Source organism: Pleurodeles waltl, chromosome 5 (genome assembly GCF_031143425.1).
Source record: "Pleurodeles waltl isolate 20211129_DDA chromosome 5, aPleWal1.hap1.20221129, whole genome shotgun sequence".
In the NCBI taxonomy this organism is placed as follows: Eukaryota; Metazoa; Chordata; class Amphibia; order Caudata; family Salamandridae; genus Pleurodeles; species Pleurodeles waltl.
Genome location: NC_090444.1, coordinates 387,719,075 through 387,745,969, shown reverse-complemented (window position 1 = coordinate 387,745,969; position 26,895 = coordinate 387,719,075). Strand labels below are relative to the sequence as shown.

Below are 26,895 nucleotides of genomic sequence, written 5' to 3'. Positions count from 1 at the left end.
TACCAATTAAGCATATTAGGTGATGTGCATCTCTGTAATGAGAAGGGGTGTGGTCTAATGACATCAACACCCTATATCAGGTGTGCATAATTATTAGGCAACTTCCTTTCCTTTGGCAAAATGGGTCAAAAGAAGGACTTGACAGGCTCAGAAAAGTCAAAAATAGTGAGATATCTTGCAGAGGGATGCAGCACTCTTAAAATTGCAAAGCTTCTGAAGCGTGATCATCGAACAATCAAGCGTTTCATTCAAAATAGTCAACAGGGTCGCAAGAAGCATGTGGAAAAACCAAGGCGCAAAATAACTGCCCATGAACTGAGAAAAGTCAAGCGTGCAGCTGCCACGATGCCACTTGCCACCAGTTTGGCCATATTTCAGAGCTGCAACATCACTGGAGTGCCCAAAAGCACAAGGTGTGCAATACTCAGAGACATGGCCAAGGTAAGAAAGGCTGAAAGACGACCACCACTGAACAAGACACACAAGCTGAAACGTCAAGACTGGGCCAAGAAATATCTCAAGACTGATTTTTCTAAGGTTTATGGACTGATGAAATGAGAGTGAGTCTTGATGGGCCAGATGGATGGGCCCGTGGCTGGATTGGTAAAGGGCAGAGAGCTCCAGTCCGACTCAGACGCCAGCAAGGTGGAGGTGGAGTACTGGTTTGGGCTGGTATCATCAAAGATGAGCTTGTGGGGCCTTTTCGGGTTGAGGATGGAGTCAAGCTCAACTCCCAGTCCTACTGCCAGTTCCTGGAAGACACCTTCTTCAAGCAGTGGTACAGGAAGAAGTCTGCATCCTTCAAGAAAAACATGATTTTCATGCAGGACAATGCTCCATCACACGTGTCCAAGTACTCCACAGCGTGGCTGGCAAGAAAGGGTATAAAAGAAGGAAATCTAATGACATGGCCTCCTTGTTCACCTGATCTGAACCCCATTGAGAACCTGTGGTCCATCATCAAATGTGAGATGTACAAGGAGGGAAAACAGTACACCTCTCTGAACAGTGTCTGGGAGGCTGTGGTTGCTGCTGCACGCAATGTTGATGGTGAACAGATCAAAACACTGACAGAATCCATGGATGGCAGGCTTTTGAGTGTCCTTGCAAAGAAAGGTGGCTATATTGGTCACTGATTTGTTTTTGTTTTGTTTTTGAATGTCAGAAATGTATATTTGTGAATGTTGAGATGTTATGTTGGTTTCACTGGTAATAATAAATAATTGAAATGGGTATATATTTGTTTTTTGTTAAGTTGCCTAATAATTATGCACACCTGATATAGGGTGTTGATGTCATTAGACCACACCCCTTCTCATTACAGAGATGCACATCACCTAATATGCTTAATTGGTAGTAGGCTTTCGGGCCTATACAGCTTGGAGTAAGACAACATGCATAAAGAGGATGATGTGGTCAAAATACTCATTTGCCTAATAATTCTGCACTCCCTGTATATTTTTGTGTGAAATCTGTCCTTGTGTCAATTTTAAATTTAAAAATCTACTTTGTGCTAAAAAGTGCAAAGCATGCACTGTTGATAAAAGTCATTTGCGTTCTGTTTTTCGTGTGTGTTTGAGTTGATTTTTTACCACAAGGCCAGATGTATGACCATTTTTATGCGACTTGCAATTTGTGACTTTTTGCAAATCTCAAATTGCGAGTCGCACAGCAAAATGTACAACAGTGTCTAAGACACTGCTGGCGATTCCCTAATGGGTTTCAAAGGACTTGCCTCATTATTATTAACGCGGCAGGTCACAATTTGCGACTCATTTGGTAATGGTCACACTCACACTGAAAGTGGCCTGCTGGGGTCAGCAGATCACCATGTCTGTCACTGCTTTTTCAATAAAGCAGTTTTTTCTTTTAAATGCATCGAAAATGGGCTGCATCTCATGAATAGAAATTAAATGTTTCAGTTTCATTTCCTAATAGGAAGTCACAGTCCCTGTTTTGCGAGTCTGTATCAGGTTACCGACTCGCAAAATAGGGATGGTACATGGTACAAGGCCATTTTGCAGTCACAAAAGACACATTTCAGCATTCGCGACCACAATATAGCTTTGTACATCTGGCCCATAATTATGCAAAGTCACATAATGGCATAATTTAGGGAATTTCATGTACGAATTGTAACATAAAATTCCCCAAATTACCTAATTTGGATCACAAAAGTCCTCTGCATGGTAAAAGATGTGTACCCCCACACTAGCTGCCCAGCTCTACTGTTGTCTGGATCCTTAATGCTGATTTTGTTGTAATGAGCAAACACAGATAATGCTTGTGTGCCATGTCATAGGCCTGTCTCATAGATCGTGGTCTTATTTGACCAGGATGGGCACCCAACATGCTACCCTCATGTTGGTAGAAGGCTACCACCAACTTGTACAGCAGCCATGCAAACTGTAACTACACAAAAATGCACTCCTCATGACCTAACATCTGATGTAACGAATGCAATTACAAATGTTGGAAATAACTTTGTGGATCATATTACATTTCATAATCCCATTAGCAGAATAGATGAGGCTTCTGTAAATAAAGTATTACATATCAGTTTTAATATTTGTTGTTGTCAGCCACCAATCCCATTAGCAGAATGGATGAGGCTTCTGTAAATAAAGTATTATATATCAGTTTGAATATTTTTTGTTGTCAGCCACCTTTCAGGAGAGTACAGAGCAGACAGGGGATACTATGTCCCAACCATGATATTTGAAGTAATTTACCATCATTGTCCTTGGGTCCATTCTCCTATAGCCTTATCAACTGTACTAAATTCAACTGTTTCCACAATTGATTCTGTGGATAATAACAGCAAGCAGTCAAAGGCTTCTGGAGGAGGGAATAGGTGGAACAAGAGATCAGAACTCAACAGTCAACCAATAGACACTGTAATGCATTGTCCAGCCCAGTGCTTGTCGTTCCATTAAAATAAAGTACTTTAATCCTACAGTAGCACAAAATGCTACACAATTCAAGAAGATTTGCAGTTATAGGACTTTAAATCTAGTTATGAACATCGGTTGGGATTCTGGTTGCCAGAGTATACTCCCAGTCCAAGCAGGAGCCACAATCCTAGTCAGGGTAAGTCAGATACACACTAAAAGATAATCTGTGCTCACCCTTGGATAGCTTGGTGCCAAGCAGTCAGGCTTATCTAAAGAGGCAATGTGTAAAGTATGTGTTCTACACAGCACAGAGTAATACAGTAAAAACACCACACAAAGACTCCACACTAGGTTTGAAAATTAGACAATAATGTTATAACTAAATCAAGACCAAAACAACAAAAAATCAATTGTTAAAAGCTGAGTTATGAATTCTTAAAGAATAAAAAGAGTTCTAGCACTTAAAAGCAAAAAGAGCCAATGGGGGTTCTCTGGTTGCACTGGACTGGGACAAAATCAACAGTTCAGGCCAACCGCGATGGAGTGCAGGCCGGGGGCAAGAGCAATGCAGGACAGGTGAACAAAGTACCTTGATCTCGTTTGCAATAGCGAGACATGCGAAACAGATGAACGATGCATGAGTGATAATTTGATGCCGGGCCAGCAATTGAGGTGATGTGTCAATGTTCTTCACACAGTGGTGGTGATGAGTCGGTTCTGAGTGCCGAATCACAGTGCGTTGGTTCCAAAGTGCGATGTGCCAGGTTTCTCTGAGCAGTTGAAAGGATGCTTTGACCTTTCGGAGCTGCTGTGACAGTGATGCATAGTTCCTTGCATTGGGCTCTCAAGGCATCCTATGGTTCCCAGAGCGATGGGTCAATGCGCTGGTTCTGCTCCAAGCAGACTGGAGATGTATTGATTTCTCAGGTGCAATTATTTGGATCCACTTCCAGTGAACCAGGCACAGGAGCAGAGGTACAGACATTCATATCCCTGAGTCTCAAAAAAATGGAGGCAAACCAACAAGCCATTGATGATCACTTCAGTTGCAAGGCAGAGTACAGCTCTCTCTCAATAGGGTCAGAGAGCAGCAGGCTGCAGGACAGCACAACAGAAAAGTAGTCTTTCCAGGTCAGGCATCCAGCTGAGTAACAGTCCTTGATTCAGCACTCCAGTTCTTCTGACAGAGTCCAGTTGTAATTACAGAACTGTCTGATTTTCTGGTGTAAGAGACCTAGTACTTATATGCAGTTGTGCCTTCGAAGTGGGGTGACTTCAAAGAAGGGTCTTTGAAGTGTACAGAGGTCCTTTCTGTTTAGCCCTGGCTTCAGATTATCAGTAGGGGGTAATCAGCCCTTTGTGTTGAGACATGCACTGCTTATTCAGATGTAAGTGTCAGCCCCCTCCCTTCCTGCCCGGGAAAAACTATCAGAATGCAAATGAGTGTTCAGATACACTTATCCTTCCTGTGATTGTGGCTCTCTAGAGGAAATGTTCAAAATGTAGCTGTACCCACCCCAGACATGTATTGGAGGCAGACTGCAGGCACACAGAACTGTAAGAGCAGAGAAATGTCAACTTTCTAATTGTGGCATTTCTAAAATAAAAATGTTAAATCCAACTTTACAATCAAGGAGGGTTTATCATTACCATTCCAATGATATGAAACATAACATAGCTACTCTTTCTCAATCAGGAATTACAGCTTAAAGTGTAAAAATGATATCCCCACGTTAACCCATGAGAGGAGTGGGCCTCACAGTAGTAAAAAATGAATTTGGGTATTGTTCACTACTAGGACATGCAAAACCTAAATGTACATGCCCTACCTTTTACTTATACAGCACCCTTCCCTATGTGCTACTTAGGGCCTAATTTAGACCTGGTGTACGTGTAATAAAAGAGGAGTATAAGGCTCGGCAAAGGTATATCATATTTATAAATTGCCTTTTTTCCCTCAATTTTTGCTGAACATTTTTGTTGGCCTTAGACCTCTGTGCACCTCACCGCTGTTTTCCAGTGCTTATGCTGTCTCCCCTCAACATGGTAAAATTGGTGTACTCCTGATTGGCATATTTCTTATAGTTTTATGTCCTGTGTGGAATGTTATTCCATATACCCAGAGGTTGTAAATGAAAAGCTAATAGTTGGCCTGCATCACCTATTGTGAAACCTACTTAAGTAGCCCCTTAAAACAGATCCTAGGCCTGCCACTGCAGTCTGAATGCACTTTTAAACTGCCACTTTGACTTGGCAATATCACTTCTCACCAAGCATTAAATAAACCTTTTATCGTATGTAAGTCACTCCTAATGTGGGCCCTAGGTAGCCCATAAGGCAGGGACCATTGTATTTTAAAGGTTGGGCTTGTGCTTTTAGTTTGCACATGACCTGGTAGGGAAAAACTCTATCTATCTATCTATCTATCTATCTATCTATCTATCTATCTATCTATCTATCTATCTATCTATCTATCTATCTATAGATAGATATATTTAGAGTGGCAGTAGCCACTGTGGCTATATTTAGGATTCTGAGAGAAAGCAATTCCTCCAATTGTTGATTGGTAATAATTTTGCAACTGTGTGATGAATCTTTTGAGACTCATTCCTCTTTCTACGCTGGCTGATGATGCAAAGTTTTGTGATGATTAGTTAAGGGGGTGCAAAGAAACAAGCGGGTCCCAGAACACGTTTATCCACCAATGCATTTTTCATAGAACTTTTAAACAGACGTAGCAGCAAAATAGCTGAATGGATTTTTATGAAATTTGACAGGAATATAGATTATGGTCTGAACATGATCCTTTTTACTAGTAAATCAAAATTGGGTTTGAATTTTTTTTAGCATAAGGAACAAAATCTTAGTGCTTTTCAGTAAAATGTGTATATATTGATGACCAAATTGACAAAACGCAATAATATAGGTTATTGAAAGCATGTACAAAATAAAAAGGCAACCATATTGTTTTGACCACACTCTGACTGTGTTCTGAATTTCTAAGTGAGATATAGCTTATTACTATTTTTGAAACATACAGGAAGAAATGAGGCACTTTACCATAATCTGAATAGAAAGGGCAAAGTATTTGATTTATTGTATATATATTTTTTTTAATGTACAGAGTATCTTGGTACTTCCTTGATACTACCTGTGGTATCTATTAAAATGAAAAAATAATAATTCTTACAAAAGACACTTGATGATACACCACTCCACTCTATTACATGCCAGTGCACTCATACACGGCACTCCACAGTACAATAGGGCGCACCACTTTAGGCCACTCCACTCTACGCACCACCATTCTAAGACACTCCTGAACTCTCTGTTCTATGCCACTCCACTCCACTCAAGTGTCTTTCATTCTGCTCTGCTTTGCAACCCTCTATGCCCCTCCAACTTTCAACACTACTTAACTCTGTGCCACTGAACAACAATGTACTGCACTCTATCACATCCTATGCAACTCACTCTATGCAACTCCACGCCACTTTACCCCTCTCTACTCTATGACACACTACTTCAATGTACTCCACTCTACATCACTGCAACACCCTATGCCTCTCCACTCTACTACACTCTATGCCACTCCACTTCACCACACTCTACTCTACACTCTACACTCCACTCTGCAACATTGTATGTCACTCCTTTCTTTGATACTGCTCTCTACGGGATGCCGCTCTATGGCACTGCACCCTACAACACTCATCCACTCTACTCCAAGACACTCCACTTGATGATACTACACTTTATAACAATATACTTCACTCTACTCCACTCTGTGGCACTCTACTTTACAACACTACTCCACTCTATTCCACTCTACAACACTCTATTCTATGATACTCCACCTGCTGACACTCCACGGTACAATACTCCAGTCTGCCACACACCTCTCTAAAACAGTCTAATCTATGCCTCTATGACTTGCCACTCTAAACTACTCTATTCCACTTTATCCACCCTAACCCTGCTCCACTCTGCGAGACACCACTTCACTTCAAAGTATGACACACCACTCCATTCTATGACATGGCAGTCTACTCTATGACACGCCACTCTGTTCTATCACATACCACTCCACTCTACACCACTCCACTCTAACACACTTTACGACATACCACTCAATTACAGAGAGCTCCACTCTATTCTATGTCATGCTCTCTACTCTACTGTAGGACACAAAACTCCTGTCTACTCTATGATATTCCACTCCGCACTATGCTGCTCCACTCTACGTCATGACACTCTATGCTTCTACACTTTATGACACAACACTCTACACCACAACACTCTGCCTTTACACTCTACACCACAACAATCCACACCACAATACTCTATGCCACAACGGTTTACACCTCTACACCACAACACTGCACTTTACACCATGACTCCACAACATGATACTCTACACCACACCACCTTATGCCACTCCACGGTACAACAATCTACACTCTACTCCCTTCTATGGCACTCCATAAAACTCTATTCCACTCTACAACACTCTATGCAACTCCCTCAATACCATCCCATGCCACTTTGCTCCACTCTACTCTGGCACACTACTCCACTCTACTACTCCACTCTATGCCTATGCCACTCCACTCTATGCTGCTCTATGCCACTTCACTCTATGCTGCTTTATTACGACACTCTATGCCACTCCATTTAACCACGGTCTACAACACTCTACTCTACAACACTATGCTCCACTGTATGCCACCCCACTCTGACACATCACTCTATTACACTTCACTCTAAGGCACTCAACAACATGCTCCCCCCATTGTACTGTACGACACTCCACTCAACAACCTTCCACTCTACAACACTCTACTCCACTCTATGCCACTACATTCTACAACAGTGCACTCTACTCTATTCCACTCTACACCACTCCACTCACTGACACTCCATTCCACTCTACAACAATCCACTTGGCGACACTCCTCTTGATGAATTGAAACACATTTTTATGAACAAAACATTGACATTCAAAGGCAAAAAAAAGGTTAAAGCTTAGTTATTGTTAAAAAAAATTTAATTTATTATTTCTTTACAAAACCAAGTTAAGCTACACAAACGTTAGGAATTCGAAAGTTATAATTATAAGTTTATAGCTATGACTTAAAGTTACTATTTATGCCTCACCCAAAACTTACTATAATTCACTCTCCTCTGTACAGTGTTGTCAACTCGCTAACCAAATTAAATTAACTGTAACATGCGCCTTCCCCATTAACTGCTTGAAACATATCACACTACATCACTTACCATGTTAAAACATAGCATTCATAACAACACTTATGACATCTCAAATGGCATCATTTATGAGAAGAGTGTCTATTGTAGAGGGCCAAGTTATAGTTAATTTAGTCTGGCTAGCGAGATTTACACCTAAACATTATTTCTCTACATTAGTTCAGACATATATCTAGAATATTCAGTAGCAGTAGGAGTAGGTATATAATCAGACAATATGCTACAGACTGAACATAAACTACTTTTGATATTTCTGAATCCCATTTTACCTATTTTAGGATTAATATTCACTTGATGACTCAACAAAGACATCATGTGAAAGTTACAACAGCTCCATTGTCTTCAGATTGTGAGCCGTTGTTTGACTAGAGGGGAATAGCTGAAATTTTCTCCCAAGTCACATGTCCATTCAGATTTGTTTAATTATCATGACAGTAGCCGTAAGATATTTTTCAAAAAGATTGTATATTTGAAAGGTCCTTGCTAGGGGCACCTCTACATTAATATGCGATTCTTTGCCTTCCTATCCTACAGGACATTTTGAATAGCCCTGTTTATGGTGGGTTATGAGCTCAGGATACTTAGTTTTATGTTTCTGTTTTTTATTGTGCATACTGGTAATCTTTACTGAAGCATGAAAAGATTAAAACAGTAAAATGATTTTTGAAGTCTGCTATACAAAAAAGTTAGCGGAAATGCCTTTCAGTACTCTGTCCATTGCTCACCTAATCATCACAAAATCAGAGACTAGGGGCCACATGTACAAAGCATTTTTTTTGTCGTAAACGGGCCAATTCGCAGAATGGCAACTAGAAAAATGCGTTTTGGGATTTACAAAGCCCAATCTGTGAATCGCTCCCTAAGGGACCTCTTCCCCTTTGTGAATGCATCTGAAAACGTTTTTTAAGAGCAGGCAGTGGCCCCACGGACCACTGCCTGCTCTTAACAAATGAAACCGGAACGTTTAATTTTTTTTTTTTTTAAAGCAGCCTATTTTCCCTTAAGGAAAACCGCCTGCATTTAAAAAAAGAGATTGCTTTATTTAAAAGCAATCACAGACATTGTGGTCTGCTGACACCAGCAGGCCACCAACCCTTGGATTTTGGCAGTTCCCGGTGGCTCGCAAATTTCGACCTACCTCATTAATATTAATGAGGCAGGTTTATTTGTGACCCACCGGGAATCACAAAAGAAACTCAGTGGAGTTTCTTACATTTGAAATTGAGATTCCCTAATTTCGCTTCACATGGATTCGCAATTAGGGAATCACAATTCCAAATATTCGCACATGTGGCCCTAGATCTAAAAAAATTGTACTCAAAATTATCAAAGGATTATGTGCCCTTGCATCATGCGGGATCCACGAAAGGGCAATGCAATCCTCAAGTAAGATTTACTAAGTCACACAAAGCCACCTTCCATGGGCCTGTGTGCTTTGGAATATTTGGAGGAAAGCAAGGCAGTGCAAGTCAGACAAGTAAACCTAGGGATGCAACAAGAAGACCCCGGCACGCACAAAAGTAATGTCACAATTCAGGTTGGGGACACAAGTCCCTAGTGTACCAACTATTTTAACTTTCATATTGATTCGACTCATTACGTACCTTCCTGGCCAACTGGCCCAGCCTTGAAAAAGTCACATGTTGTGACGAAACACGTGTCGGCTGTTTCTGGATGACTACGCAAATCTGTGGCAAACTGGGCCTGTGAATAAAGACACTTGCATCAACAACTAAGGACTCTTCAGACTTAATACTTACGTCCGGAACCTGAACACTAGGGACTTGTGTCCCCAACCTGAATTGTGACATTACTTTTGTGCGTGCCGGGGTCTTCTTGTTGCTATTTCAATTTGTGTACTTGTTACGCATACTTGTGCCTACTAGGGGAGTGAGGCACCCGACCCTTGGAGCACCTATGTTCAACTCTTACTAATTCTCGTGTAACTTGTGTGGTTTCTCAACGGAAGTGCTGCTACTCTCACCCTAAAACTAAACCTAGGGATGCATCAAAATTGTACGCCTTCGTAATGCAAGGAGGAAAAATGTATTTATTTCTCCTTCTTTTTCCTCTTTCTGCAGCACACCTAGGAAGAGAGAAACACCTCTAAGGACTGCTTTTGTGCAGGAAGGTAGCCCTTCCTGTACAAAAACAGTCCTGCCTGCAACGCAGACACTCTGGCTCCATGGCACAAGACTTCCTGCATTGGGGTTAGGCAGCACACAGTGGGTCACTGCAGTGAGAGAGTAAAAATGCACCATATAAAGTGAATAATGTGCATTCCTGCCCTCTCCATTTGACGCAGCTCAGCAAGTTGTTTTGGTGCGTTGCGGTCTGACAAAAATTGATAAATCTGGCCCTAAATTTACTCCTATAGGTTTGTGCCTACAGACTGCAGGAATACGTCATAAGTACTCCTTGAAAGCTATATTTACAGTTTCTAAACAGAAATTATTTTATGCATTCCTGCAAAAACATTTTCGGATATGTAGATGTTGGAGGTGAACATTCATATACAGCATAAATGTGCTGCGAAATTGAAATTATACTTGTTAGTGCTTAATTTTTTTCTCCATGGAGAAATAATTTTGCCCAACAAGAAATCTCTTCAAATTCCCCTACCCCGTAGGTCTGTAGAAACGTCAGCTTCGAACAGTGGAAGACGACCCATCGGACCTTATTCATAAAGGTAAACTTACATTTTTGGTGTAAGTTTACTATTTTTTGTTATTCCCCAACTATGAGTGTAGTTTTATGTGTAGGATCATTACGACTGCAGTGACTGTCCTCCCTTCTAGTGTGACATCTCTGCAGTCGTAAAGATACTACACATAAAACTACACTCCTACTTTATGAATAGCAAGCAAATGGTAATCTTGCACCACAAAATATAACTTTAGCTTGTGAATAAGGCCCAACGCGTTTCACTTGAAACAGTAATTTGCTATAAGGAAAGTTCTGATCTAATGAAGTTGGAGCAAAGTAAATATATGTTAATGTCAGCGGGTCTCTAGAATAAGATCAGGAACAAAATCAAGTAGACAACCAATCCATCTTGAATTTTGGAAACAAAAAAGAACACAAAATATTCAGGCAAAACGAAAGGAAGTGCTAGACAGTACACTTAGAATGACCAAAACTCCAGGACAGAGAGGACGTTCAGAACAGAACAAAAGGGGGAAGCGTTGGGAAATAGCAAGTTCCTGAAAATCAGCATTATATGGATCTAGTTGTGATCAGATGAAGGAGTGATGAGGGTCCTTTTTCATGGCTGTCTTGGTTCGGGTGAAGTGCATGTAAAATACTGAATTGTATCATCAAAGAGCAGCCTACTTACTGAGTCAATGGCCATATTAAATGATGACACAATGACCAAGCAGGAACACGGTGCTATACACCGAAGATTCCAAGACCTCTTTTCATAACCTAGAGCCCCTCAATACAGCATATAAAAGAGAGGCCTGGGAGAAATGTAAGTTACACTAACGAAATTTGTGAAATTCTTTAATTTTGTAATAAATTAAATTTGTGAACTATCTCGAAACTTCATAATATGCAAACGCCGGTTGCCTTTTTGTACCCTAATGTGCATCTCATGTAAAAAATAAAAAAACACAAACTCCTGAGATTCATTTTCTGCTCGAAACAGTCTCCTGCTGGTACCTCGTGAGTATTTTTTATGTCTGTTTTGTGGTAGGGTAAGAAAGGTAATGCAATATACTGGAAGTCCACATTTTTCTACTTTTTCATGTTTTTTACTACATTTTTCATGAATTTTAATGGATTATTTTGACATTTTACAAAGAAGATATTACACGATTTCACATTCCCTTGAAAAATATAACCCATGGGCTGAAACACACGAATCTTTCATAAACAGCAGCGTGGGGTAGCAAAAAAACCTCAGAGTTTCCCAAAAAGATCACAGTGGTGCCCCAGTTAAGACCGACACAGGTTGCCAGAATTATCTACACATGAGTGTGAGCAAATTACAAGTCAACATATGATCAGCAAGGTAAAACTAAAATATACAGCATGTTTAATGCTACTGGCGGAACAATCCTAGACTGTCTGAAAGGCTCCATCGTGAAATGAAGCCATTTGACAAATATGAATATGCAGTACTTTGTCGGCTAATAAAAATGGTTGTTATTTTTAAAAAGGATGTAGATAAATATAATTCCCAGCAGAGCTGTGGTGATACATAAGAGGAGATTTACAACAAAGGAGCAATAATGATGCTGCAAAGGGAAAATTGAGAATGTGGGACTACATTCCACCAGAGAGAAACCACGGATTTGGAAATTGGTCATAAAAATAAAAGCAACCAATGGCTGTTTGGGAAAACGTGTCACAAAAAGCAATAGCAAGCACCACGAAGGTATCAACTATCATGTTACTTGAGAAATTCAAATTCAGAAGTAAGATTAATGCCAGGAATAAAGTTCTTTAGGGAAAAACATTATAAATCAAATAGTGACAATTTGATTAGAAGAAGCAGAGGAGTTCACCAAGCTGAAATCATCTCCATTAGAATTGTTGGCAATCACTCAGGGGAGAATGTGAGCAGGAAAACAGTGCAGTTTTGCATCCCATTTAATAGGACCCAAACATCGACGTGACCAAGAAAAAATCAATAAGTATGCCTATAGAAACAGAGGAGTATATTTTTGAAAAGTGTACTGTTCTTTGCTCTTTTTAAACCCAATTTCATTTACTTCACTCAAACTTAAAATCAGTGCCAGCTCCAAGTTAGACAAAAGCAGTACTAATGTTCTATTTGTGCTGCTTTCCAGTTCTGTCAACTTTGGGTAACTGTTGAAAAATACTACTTTTCAGTGGCTGGAACATTATGCTTATACAGAAGATACATATAGTCTACTTCATGTATCATTATACAATGTGCACAAAGATGTATGGGAACCTCATTGAGTCAGTCTATAAATTAACATTTAGAGCCTCATTATGAGTCTGGTGGTCTTCAGACTGCCAGACTCACAGTGGCGGTCGAACTGCCGCGGTCGTGGCTGTCCGACTGCCACATTCTGACCATGGCAGAGCTGCCACGGTCCGACCGCCAGCACCGCCAGGCTGCCGCCAGCCTGCAGCCTGGAGGTTGTTAACCTGCCAGGGCAGCGCTGCAAGCAGTGCTGTCCTGGGGATTACAAGTCCCCATCCAGCAGCCTTTCCATGGCGGTTTAAACCGCCATGGAAAGGCTGGTGGAATGGGGGTGTCAGAGGGCCCCTGGGGCACCTTGCACTGCCCATGCGCTTGGCATAAGCAGTGCAGGGGCCCCCATTCATAGCCCCATTGTGCATTACACTGCTTGAATTACGGGCAGTGGAATGCCCAACCCGCCACACCGCCACATTGCAGCTGGCTCGATTGCGAGCCGGCTGCAATGTTATAGCTCTGTTCCCCGCTGGGCCGGCCGGCGGAAACACAGTTTCTGTCTGCGGACCCAGCGGGAAATTCAAAATAGGGCCAGTGGGGTTTAGCCACAATGGCGGTGTAGTGGCGTTATGAGTTTGTCAGGCGGCCTCTGCTGCCCGCCAAACTAATAATGAGGCCCTTAGTGTTTATGACATCGCTAGTAACAATTGAGCCATGAAAATCTCCCTGTAAATAGCATTTTAATTAAGGTTATTGGACGACTCCACGTCACTGGGGCCACCATGTTCGAGTACATGTACATTGATAAGATGCATGCATACAGCTTCCAGAATAAATGTGCAGAGCATGAACCAGCGTCCCTGACGACATCCGGTAATCTTTACTTTTAATGATCAGAGCATTTGCAGTAAATCACTGTAGTCACAATGCAGAGTCAAAAAGTATGCTGGGTGATTTAGGTTGTTACGTGTTTTCCTAATTAATCTGACTCATTCACATTGGTTTAATGTAGTAAGGCTGGTATTGCACAATATGTCAGTTGTAGAGGTGTGTACTAATCGTATTGAATTGTAGCATTTGTATAGCGCTTACTACCCTTATGTGGGGGGTGGGTGAAGCACTTAATGGCATTTGAAGGTCCACTTGGGCTGCTGTGGTGAGAAGATGGCACCTGCCTGGCAGTGGCAGAGTGCCATTAGAGGCACAATAGCCGACACTGTCTATAATGGTAGAACACTTCCTTAAGACAAATAAGTATCCTTTTCTACATTGACATATTTTCGACCTCCATCTGCCAAGCAACAACAGATCGTGTTCTTTCTATTATCATCTAATACTGTAAACACTACTAGAGCTTAGAAAAAATCATAGTTTGTTTTCAAGAAAAATATTGAATAATAGTTTATAGGTTTTGTGTTTTTTGGAGGAATATTCTATTGGAAAGGCATTGACAAGTGAAACCTGTCGTGCGTAAGAGACGGATTTGGCGCCAGCTCCCACCGGCTTCTCTTTTCTTTTATGCTTCTTTACCCTGGGCACGGCTCTCTTGGTTTTCAGTGGACTGATCTGTTGGTTCCTAGAAGAGGTTGCATAAATCCCATAGGGGATGAGTACAAGAAAAGCCTCTTAACTAACAAATCACTGTTCAGCCATGTGTTCTGCTCTCCCTGGCGATGTCGAGGGAGCAATCTGGCCAGGCAGTCACGATTTCACGTTATTATCCAAGAGATAAGTTCACCTCGGAGGCATCTGAATGAAGGTTCATTTCGAAATGTATTGTTTAAACAGGATACCTGACTAAGAGCATTTCACGAAGAAGGAGAGCTAATACCGCCAACACGTGTCCATCCCTCGACTAGGCCAGTTATGAGCTGGGCTCCCAGATTTCCGTTTTTGTTAATTTTTACAGATAAATGCAGACAAAGAATGTGTTTCGCTATCTGTATTGATCTTTAAAAACAGGATAATACAAAAAGTTTGCCTTCCTAAAAGTCGAACTCATTGCTATCAATAAGTACCAAGATCAATATTTTTACAGATCGACAGCATGGGAATAAAAGGGGGCGAGAGTTCGTTAAATTGCTGCTAATGTACAAATGTGTTTGCAATACAATGCTGATGTTTACAGATGAGAGTATTGTTGCATGATTAATAACTTAACAACCGGCAGATGTCAATTGTGAGCCATAGTTATCAGTTAGAAATGTGAAACCACGTAGTTGGTGGTGTAAAAAATGTAAGACTATGGCCCATATTTATACTTTTTGACGCTAAACTGCGCTAACGCAGTTTAGCGTCAAAAAATTTAGCGCCGTCTAACGCCATTCCGAAGCGCCATGCCGGCGCCGTATTTATGGAATGGCGTTAGCCGGCGCAAGCAGACCGGCGCTGCCTGGTGTGCGTGGAAAAAAACCACGTAGACCAGGCAGCGCCGGCGTAGGGGGAAAATGGCGCTAGGGCGTCTTAAAATGGCGCAAGTCGGGTTGACGCTAAAAAATCGTCTTAACCCAATTTGCGCCATTTTTTCGACGCCCAGACGCCATTTAAATGACTCCTGTCTTAGTAAAGACAGGAGTCATGCCCCCTTGCCCAATGGCCATGCCCAGGGGACTTATGTCCCCTGGGCATGGTCATTGGGCATAGTGGCATGTAGGGGGGCACAAATAAGGCCCCCCTATGCCACCCAAAATAAATTGAAAAATATGAAAAATTATACTTACGTGAACTTACCTGAATGTCCCTGGGGTGGGTCCCTCCATCCTTGGGTGTCCTCCTGGGGTGGGCAGGGGTGGCAGGGGGGGTCCCTGGGGGCAGGGGAGGGCACCTGTGGGCTCATTTTGAGCCCACAGGCCCCTTAACGCCTACCCTGACCCAGGCGTTAAAAAGTGGCGCAAATGCGGGGTTTTTTGACCCGCCACCTCCCGGGCGTGATTTTTGCCCGGGAGTATAAATACGACGCATTTGCGTCGCCGTCATTTTTTTAGACGGGAACGCCTTCCTTGCATCTCATTAACGCAAGGAAGGCGTTCACGCGAAAAAATGACGCTCTTTGCCCATACTTTGGCGCTAGACGCGTCTAACGCCAAAGTATAAATATGGCGTTAGTTTTGCGCCGAATTTGCGTCGACAAAAACGACGCAAATTCGGCGCAAACGGAGTATAAATACGGGCCTATGTGACTTAATTATGAGCCGGATGTAGGCTTTTGCAGGTCATCATTAAAATTATTTTGCGCTTGCATTAGTTTCTAATACATTTGCCTATGAGACTGGCGACCTAATTAGACCGGAATGCATTTACCGTATGACAAATTTTGTATTTGCAGCTTATTCAAAAACTGACAGATGTCGCCGAAGAGTGTCAGAACAGCCAGCTGAAAAAGCTAAAAGAAACCTGTGAAAAGTATGTCAACATATATTTATTTCAACTGCAAATGTATTTTGCCTGCAGTCTGGAATCCTGCGGGCTGACGTTATGTATTTGTTTTCCTCTTAAGAGAAAAAAAAGAGCTGAAGAAGAAAATGGATAAGAAGAGGCAAGAGAAGATCACGGAAACGAAGTCAAAGGATAAAAACCAAATGGAGGAGTAAGTGTCTAATTAAAAAATAATTATAATTGGGATCAAAATATTTTCACGGGGGCCATGGTTGGTGCATCTAAATGCCGAGGCTGCTGACTGCGCAGACTGCCTCACTTTTAAATCCATTTCTTGCCTCGTCTTTCCACCATCCCTCACTTTCTGTCTCTTTATTTCACTTTTGCAGGCTCTTCTTCATCCCTGCTGACTCTCTTTGTATTTCTTTTCATATTTTTCTCTTTCCTGCTTTTCTCCCTTTCTCTTTCTTGGTGAGAGTCAAACTCTGGTAAAAATGATTGCTTGGTGCCCACCGCATGAGACCCCCACCACTAAGTAAGCACTGACCTACGGGCGATCACACTGCTGTAAAATGTGTGACTGTTCATTGTAAACATTTATCTGACATGAGCCTTTGTGTATTATATTATAATTATAAATGAATACACAAGGGACAAGCCTGCATTTTTAAGTCTGAGAACAGCAGTTTTGTAAATGGCTCTTTGCTTCAGCTGTATATGTATGGATTGGTTATTTGAAGGTCAGCAACTTTGGATCTAAACCACCTACTTTAGGTGTGATCCCCTTCAAGCCTCCATAAGCCTTCCAGCTACAACACCTTCGGCAAACAGCCTCCATAACAGGCAGGCGTTATCCATAAATTCTTAAATGCCGTTGGCAAGCCCCCTTGTATGCTTCGAAATAAGCATGAAGCTAAAAAAACAAATGTTTTTGTTTTACAATCTGTTCCCTCCTGAGGAGACCGAGGCATAGCATGAGAGACAGTAAGCGTAAGTATGTGTGTGTGTACTTGTGAGCATGTGTCTGAGAGAATGCATGTGTCCACGAGGAAGAGTGTATTTGTGTTTAAATGTCAGAGAGGGCCTAGCTCATTAGATTACCATGGGGTTCATGCAAAACCAAGTCTTTAAAAAATGTGTTATTTTTATACAATTGATTGGAACATGTTTTACTTGCTTCTGGGGGCATAACACAAGATTCAGACCTTAGAATCACATGTCTGCGTTGGTCCAAAAACCCACTGAGCTATTAAATCACTGGGTAGAGGTAGATTGTTATTTTTCTGTTAAACCTGATCGGTGATATAGGGTTACCTTTTGCACTCTAGTCCAAAATCCTACAAACTTGGCATACGGTCCCCATAGAAGGTATAAGCGATGTGGGGATAGGCATAGGAACACCTGAGAGCAATGGAAACCTGGTGTGAGAGGGACTTGGCAGTTGAAGGGGGGCCTAAACATCTAGAGTGAAATTGCAGGCTCTCTGGATAAAAATAAATAAATAAATAAATACTAATGCAATTAGTAATACTAATGAAATTAACAGCAGTGATTGTGTAGACTACTTTTTAGGTGGGTCACATCAACCAACTTTAGCGAGCTGATAGTAACACTAATGGACAACTCCAAATGTGAATACTTAAAACAACTTGAACCACATTAGCCAATGGCTGAACAGAGTCCAAAAGCCAAATTCTTTACCCGTATGTATGTGTATGCTGTGTGTTGTGTGTTGTGCAATGGCATTAGCTCTCTCCAAAAAGATAAAGCTGTCTGTATGTGAGATCTAAAATAGGATACTGGTATATTATGCTCACTGAACTTTACTTGTCCTGAAGGTGCCATAATTAAAGAGCCAATTTTATATTGTCATCACTTCATGGTCATTAATTTGAATGAAAATTAAGTAATGCCCACACCAATATTTGTAATGACTGAATAATTATTTGCCTTAGGGAGAAGACAGAAATGATTCGATCGTACATCCAGGAGGTGGTACAGTACATAAAACGGGTATGGCTACACACTCTATTACATTAAAAAAAAAAAATAATAATGTCTCAAATTTTCTCTTTGTTTTCAACCTCTGTGATTATTTTTCTAAATTCAGCTGGAGAAAATGTTTACAGTTTTATAGATGCTGAGTGTTATATATATATATATATATATATACATACATATTGGGTCTATGGGAGTATCATAATGTTATCCAGTAAGCCCATTAACTGGTCACCTTCTGTCCCTAGTGGATAAGAAAGTTATAATGAGCAATAAAGAAAGCAAAAATTAATCCAGTTACTTGTAGAAGAGGAAATACAATAGTCACAGCACATTCTTTGCAAGTGACCTTCCTATGTATGTGTTCTGTTAAAAAATGCTAGAATGTGTCAGTTGTGAGACTGGGACAAAACTATTGGATGTCAATCTAAGAGTTTAATCAATCTTGCAGTCAGACCCATTTCTCAGTAGTCAAGATTCATGCTGCACATCAATTAGGTGAATAGAAGGCTACATTATAAATACTGTGTGTATGTCTGCTCAAATTGTAGGGCCTGATTCACAAAGCTAAGTATATACATATATATTTATTCAAATGTGTGTTTACTCCTACACATAGGTGTAACTCTCCACGTATGTACTATTCACCGTTTCAGACTAGCGATATACTACTCGGTGTAGACTTACAAGTCTCCACCCCACTCAAATAACTAGGTGGCTATTTCTATTACACAATTTATGAGTGTAAATTTGCTACTAGTAAATTTAGACAAGTTGGTGGAGATCTTTGCTATTGAGGCAGAGATTTCCCTGTGAGATAAAATAGGAAAAGTTATTAAAGTGTACTTTTTCTTTAAAAAAGATAAATTTTTTAACCTGAAAAAAATAAAATAATATTTTATAGCATATACCTTCATCTAATACATGTTCATTAAGTAATGATGAAATATATATATATATATATATATATATATATATATATATATATATATATAATAATATATGTATATTTCATTTAGAAATCTTAGTTTTTAAACAATAGTGTAAAAACATATTTGCCCTACTGCCAATTTTGTTTTTATTTAATATTTAGTAAATTTGCAAGACCCTCCCATACAACTCCTTAAATTTCCTATAGCCTCTGAAGTTTAGTAGCATTTATTCCCTTTTTACTCACTGCCTTACCTGGTCTCTCCCACATTTACTGCTAACTATGTATGTGTGAAGAGATCTCCACCCCTCTCATAGAAATTTCCCACAGAAAAAATAGGGGAGGCAGAGGTGGTGATCTCTGGAAGTAGGGTGGTGATCTCTGGAAGTAGGTCTGTGAATTACATTTTGTAGTATATGAATACTAATATTTCTAGTACTACGTTATGTACTACAAAATGCAGTCTGTGAATTGGACCCATAATATTTACATCTCTGATGACCTGGGTATACCTAATAGTGCACACGCTTCATATTTCTGAAACATAACTATTACTGTAAGATCATTAGATCATTTAAAAAGGAACATCAAAATATGATGTCTATGTGAGTGAGGCTATTTTTTACACATGCTTGGTGGTGCACTTTTGCAATTCAAGCACTCTTCATTTAATATATTGAAAGCCTCTTGTAGTATTTATTCTGAGCTGGAGATCAGAGATACCAGTCCTAATGTAAATGTTTGACCTTATGATGTCAAAGACGAAATCGAAATAAAAAGCTAAAGGGCCTTATTTAGAGTTTGGTGGATGGGATACTTCATCACAATGTGCCTGATATCCCTTCCACTGCATTGCTAGTGCGATAGGCTTTATTGAATTTGTAATATGGTGGACAGGTCATCCGCAACATTTGTGATAGAGCACCCCATCTGCCAAGCTCCAAATAAGGCCCTAAGTTATTTGAAAATGTATATTAGTGCTCTCTTGGTAGAAAAACACCTAACTCCCTTGTGTCAATAAAAATGCATGTAAAGAAAGTCACAAAGAGATGCATGGACTAGAAATGTCTTTAATTGAATATTTAAGATCATATCGATGCTAATGATTGCTGAATAGAAGAGCCAGACACTGTAGTCTCTTGCATGTAATTCAGAAACATTCAAATAATTGGTTTTTGGAAATTAAGCCACCGTTTTGCAACTAAAAGTTCAATTTCAGAGACCCTCAAAGCCATAAAGACTAGAGGGTGTCTTCCACCTAGCAATTGCTACTACAAAATAAATGAGTGTTTGGTGTTTTCTATGACATGCCTCAGAAGTTTCAGCAGTGCTCAAAAGTGCAGTACATGGTGTCATCATTATAGAGGACCCTAATGAATTCTCTCAAAACCTGAAGTTTTGCTGGCAAAACACTTTGGGCCTTATTATGAGTTTGGCAGTCCCACAGCTGTACAGCAATACTCGTGTGGAGGACGTCACTGAGCGTATTACAATGTTTCCACCGGGTTGATCAGTGGGAACATTGTAGTATGCAGTTCCCATCAGGCTGCCCAGTGGGAACAGTGCTATGATCACAAAAAGGATCCCACACCAGGTTAGAAAATTAAAAGTTCATTTGATAAATGAAACAAGACAGAACAAAATGAAAAAAATCCAATCAGTAGAACTTTAGTTTTGAATTTTTAAATAATAACCTGTAAAATAGCACTTAGAAAAAAATCACCAACCGGGGAATCTGGTTGCACCGGACTCAGACAAAGTAAAAAATTCAGGCCAGCTGTGATGGAGCTGGCTACAGTGACCCAGTTTGGCCTGCTGAAAAAAAATACCTTGAATCCTGGTTGTGGAGCGTTGTGTGAATCTGAGGCAAAGATGCATCATGCAACCGTGATGCATCAGTTTTTTTTTAGGATGCGCAACTCAGCCAAGGAGATGCATTGGTTCTGCTTGGGGATGTGCCACTCAGCACAGAAGATGTGTCGGTGTGACTGGAAAGCACCTTAGACTCACTTCCAAGGGTCTAGGACTGCGGTGGCGCCACTTGGCAGGGTGGACTCACAGGTGGCAGAGACCAAGTGAAGAAGCACGATATTTGGAAGTCTTTTATGTCCCTGAGGCTTTAGGTCAGGATACAGTTCAGTAGCCCTTGGAGTAACTTTGGGTTATGGGTTGGAGGGGTGTAGGTCTAGTCTGTATCACTCCCAGGCAAGAGGGAAGCAGGTCAGCAAATAATGGAGACCAGCAGAATGCAATCCAGAAGAGTGTCAGTCCTTCAGCTGCACAGTAGTCCTTTTTCCTGCCAGAGTCCTGAAATGTACTGAAGTGGTGGTGTCTGAGGTCCATTTCCTATATCCATGTGTGCCTTTGATGTGAGGGAGACTTCAAAAATATGCCTTTGAAGTGCACACATGCTCTGCCCTGGCTCCAGACTAACTACAGGGGTATGCAGCCTTTTGTTTGGGGACAGGACGCAGCCAATTCCGGTGTAAGTGGCCCTGTGTCCACATCTTCCCTCCCATCCTGTCCAGGATGGCTCCTCAGTCACAGATGGCCCATCAAGTCACACATAAGCTCCCATTGTGTGTGGCTGTCTAGGGGGGATACACCAAGCCCAACTGCCAAATACACCCAGTCACGTGACCAGGCTGCAGACATTAAATGGCTATGGCAAGAAAATGCCAGCTTATTGAAAGTGGCATTCTCAGAAAAAACATTACACCTTGCCCTTTGGGCTCTCCAATACCTACTCTAGGAGTGGCATATGTATTAAAAAGGAAGGGTTACGCTTGGTAAAAGGTTTAATTTGCCAGGTCAAAATAGCAGTTCAAAACTACACACACAAGCTCTGCAATGGCAAGCCTGAGAAATGCTTAAAAGGGTACTTAAGTGGGTGGCACAACCGGTGCTGCAGGCCCACTAGTAGCATTTAATTTACAGGCCCTGGGCACATGCAGTGTCCTTTTCTAGGGACTTACAAGTAAATTAAATATGCCAATTTGATATATGCCAATGTCACCATGTTTCAGGGAAAGAGCACAAGCATGTTAGCAGTGGTAAAGTGGGCAGAATCTGAATGCCAGCAAAACAAAGTCTGAAAAAGCAGGAGGTCTGAAAGTAAAGGTTAGGGGAAACCATGCCAAGGATGCCAGGTTTAAAAGCCACCGAGGTTAATTGCTAATCACCTATTACAATAAATGTCTCATAAAATTGTGAAGCAACTCCTTTACTTTACACCAAGTCATATATATTAGTTAAAATATGATGTCCAGGAACAAATAAGTCTACATTATTTGAGGTGAACATATATTTTTCAGTTGCATATATCAAAAATATGTCATTTAATGATGTGATTGTTGTTTCAACAGATCAAATGATTTCAACTGGTTACTATTATTAACAGTGTCAGCAATTAACATCAAAGTGTCCCTTACAGTACATTTGAAGAGGTTTATGAAGATTGGGAGGTCAGAATTACCCCAATTTCTACTACATCTTGTAAATCCAGGCATGCTCCAAATCCTTTGTATATACCACCACAAATACATTGTGTCTCAAATAGTTTTTCATTTGACTTTTTTAAAGTATTGATATTATTATATTTTGAAAGATAAGCTATTTGGGGTCATGGGATGTACTATATTAAATAAGTACCTTCATTTAATATTGTTGCACTTATGGGGTGCTACTAGAAATTATAGGGAGTAATATTTCTGGAGATCTGAGCACACCATGTTTTAAATGAAGTGTGGGTTCAGTCTGAGCAATTCTTAGAACTTTTTTATTTTAGCTAAAACTATTATTACATGCCTTAAGCCTATCAAAAAAGGATTTAGGTATTTAGGTCGGGAACTGTTCAAAAAGTTATAATATGTAGGGATAATTTCATTTATAATTAGCTCATAGAACTATTGATAGCTACAGTTTTCGATTTTGACTTAGTAACTTTAATATCCACCCATATTGGAAGCCAATTAGTTGAAAGAGAGCCTTTTAATTTTTTTGAGATGATAAGTCCAAGATGTTTAACCTTTTCTGAACTGCATGCTACCCAGCTCTCTTCATTTTAGATAATAAATCTCAAAATTGTTCTTCTGTTAAAGTTTGCTTTATAACTAGATACATACCAACATTTTCCAAATCCATCATGAGCGCTGATACTGATTCAGAATCTTGGTGGAACAGAAAATGTTAATCGGCATGTAATTTGACAGAAATATTTTTTTTTAAAGGCAGGTTGCTTCTAAACAGTGTTACCAAAGGCTCAATGACTCCGTAAGTGGGAAAGGAGATATCCCTATCTTGTTAGATCTTAAGAGGAGCAGTAAGTTGCATTCATTTGAAGTTAGCAAAATACACCTATAAGCCCCTCCTTCCAAGGCTTGGGTGAACTGACAAGCTGAAAACGTTCTTGACATACAGTTGACAAGATCCAAAAAATGTGTTCTTGAATCATTTTTCAAATTTCATTATGGAGCCTATCTTGGCCTGCTGTTTTCCTCTTCATAGCTGATCTGAGTATTCTAATTACTTCCGCTTTAGTGAATTGTTTTACAATCTTTGTGATATTCTCTAGAGCAGACCATATTACTGGATTTTCATTGAATTACTAGGTGACTTGTTTATCAATCTTATTAATTTTAGAGTAAAGTGATGGTAATATGTTAGAAATGGGGTCTTTGGTTGGCAGTCAGGGTACCCGATGTGCAAGCAAGGACCCTCACTCTAGTCAGGGTATGTCACGCACAATCCAAACTATCCTGTGCCCACCCTCTGGTAGCTTGGCACCTAGCATTTAGGCTTAACTTAGAAGGCAATGTGTAAAGTATTTTTGCAATAAATCATGCAATAACACAGTATAACACCACAAAAATACACCACACAGCATTTAGAAAAAATATAGAATATTTATCTGGTTAAATGCAGGTCAAGATTCAATAAGTACACGTTGAAATATCACTTAGAAAGTGATATAAAGAGTCTTTAGTTCTTAAAATAGCAACAAATGACTCTTGCAAGCACAAAGTACCTGGTTTGTGTTCAAATTCCCTGCAAGAGACCACAGAGAAGGAGATGCGTGGAAAACGGGGAGGTGTGCATCAATTTTTCTGGCGCACAAAGACAATGCGTCGTTGAGTTTTCACTCAGGGAAGGCTTTGCGTCGATTTCCGGTGTGCTGACCTGGATCCTCTTCGGGATGCGCGGTTTACGGACGCCCTGGGGACGATGCATTGAAATCCTGGACGTGCAGGATGAAGTCACAGGGGCTGCGTCAATCCGGTGGGCGATGTGTGGAAATTTCTGCCGCACGGCAGGTGCTGCGTCGATTCCTTTCAGGAAGTCGGGCTGCGCAGTTCCGGCTTGACTTTGCGTCGATTCTGTGGCCCGTGCGTCAAATCTCCAGTCACAACGCTGCGCTGCGTCGTTCTCCTCTTCATGAAGTTCAGCGTGCAGTGATTTTCTCCCCACGATGCAGGCTGTGCGTAGTTTCTTGGAGGTTGTGCCTCGATTTGTGCCACACAAGGAGTTCTTTTGCAGAAATGAAGTCTTTTTGGTCTTGAGACTTCAGGGAACAGGAGGCAAGCTCTATCCAAGCCCTTGGAGAGCACTTCTCGGCAGAGCCAGAGGACAGCCAGACAGCAGGGCAACAGCAGGGCAGCAGTCCTTTGCAGAGAAACAGTCAGGTGAGTCCTTTGGGCAGCCAGGCAGTTCCTCTTGGCAGGTTGCAGGTTCTGGTTCAGGGTTTCTTCTCCAGTGGTATCTTGTCTAGAAGTGTCTGAGTTGGTAGGGTCAGAGACCCTGCTTAAATATCCAAATGTGCCTTTGAAGTGGGGGAGACTTCAAAGAGTGGCTTAGAAGTACACAAGGTCAGTTCCATCCTGTATGCCAGAGTCCCAGTAGGGGGTGTGGCAGTCCTTTGTGTGAGATCAAGCTACTGTCCTTTGACATGTAAGTGTCAGGCCCTCCACCCTCCCAGCCCAGGAAGACCCATTCAATATGCAGATGTGTGCAGGTGTGACTGAGCATCCTGTGTTTGGGGTTTGTCTGAGTGGAATGCACAGGGGAGCTGTCAATTAACCCAGCCAAACATGGATTGTAAGGCACAGAAGGATTTTAGTGAAGAGAAATGCTCACTTTATAAAAGTGGCATTTCTAAAATAGTAATATTAAATCCAACTTCACCAGTCAACAAGATTTTGTATTACCATTCTGGCCATACTAAATATGACCTTGTTACTCCTTTCAGATAAGAATCTACCACTCATACAGTATATGAGGGTAGCCCTAATGTTAGCCTATGAAAGGAGCAGGCCTCACAGCAGTGTACAAATGACTTTTAGGAGTTTTACACTACCAGGACATATAAACTGCACAGGTACATGTCCTGCCTTTTATCTACATAGAACCCTGCCCTATGGGTTATCTAGGGCCTACTTTAGGGGTGACCTATATGTAGAAAAAGGGGAGTTTAAGGCTTGGCAAATACTTTTAAATGCCAAGTCGAAGTGGCAGTGAAACTGCACACACACGACTTGCAATGGCAGGCCTGAGGCATGGTTTAAAGGGTACTTATGTGGGTGGCAAAATCAGTGCTGCAGGCCCCCTAGTAGAATTTAACCTACAGGCCCTGGGCACATGCAGTGCCCTTTTCTTACAAGTAGATTAAATAAGCCAATTGAATATAACATGTTTTAAGGGAGAGAGCATATACACTTTAGCACTGGTCAGCAGTGGTAAAGTGGCAGAGTCCTAAAACCAGCAAAAACAGTGTCCAAAAGGTGGAGGCAGGCAGGCAAAAAGTTAGGGGTGACCACCCTAAGGCTGTCAGTCTTACATAACATACTTCAAGAAGACCTAATTGGTGTTAAATGATTTTGCCTTCTACATTGATATGACTAGTGTGGCTTTTCATTTACCGGACCGTAGATTGCAATGCCAGTCTCTTTCCACGCTTTTCAGTAAACCAATTATTAAAATCCTGTTGTCATTCCTGTGGCTTTACAAAATGAGTTGCTTGTATGTTAGGATCTATCTCATTTGTTAACAATATTTGTAAATGCATGATCTAACTGAATAGTTCATCATGTATATAAAATGTGTTTCTTAGTAGTAGAGAATCTAGTAAGAAAACATCTAAGATAACCCTCTAAGATTAGCCATGTGAGTCCCAAACACAAAATATAAGGGCAAATCAAACATGAAAGAAATCCCTGCATCTTAATTTTCATGTACAGTTGAAATTCTAAATGTTGAAGAACTTCATGATCAAGTGGCCACATGTGATTAATTCTAGGAAGCTCTCAGTCTATTAGCTCAAGTGTCAAAGTGGCATTATTCAACCAATGTCTAGGTGTGACAGCTAATTGTCAGCTAATTTTGACCAGTTCTCTACCAACTCTTTAGAAATCAAAAGATAATCAATTCTGAAGGATGACTAATGTTGACTGGAATACAAATTAAAGGCACAAATTAAGCTATATTTATGCCTATTAATCAATTAATCAATTATGATTCTAAGAGTCTCATCAGTTCACAGG

The 26,895-nt window shown here is 40.8% G+C and overlaps 1 protein-coding gene across 2 annotated transcripts in view; it reads left to right on the top strand.

Annotated features, from left to right (window-relative positions):
• Positions 1 to 26,895, top strand: part of PLCB1 (phospholipase C beta 1) — a 2,042,221-nt gene that overhangs the window by 1,635,758 nt on the left and 379,568 nt on the right. For both annotated transcript variants that reach the window (XM_069234146.1, XM_069234145.1), the window contains exons 28-30: positions 16,382 to 16,458; positions 16,553 to 16,642; positions 18,387 to 18,444. In XM_069234146.1, coding sequence (XP_069090247.1) covers positions 16,382 to 16,458; positions 16,553 to 16,642; positions 18,387 to 18,444 — 225 coding nt within the window. The remainder of the gene's footprint in view (positions 1 to 16,381; positions 16,459 to 16,552; positions 16,643 to 18,386; positions 18,445 to 26,895) is intronic.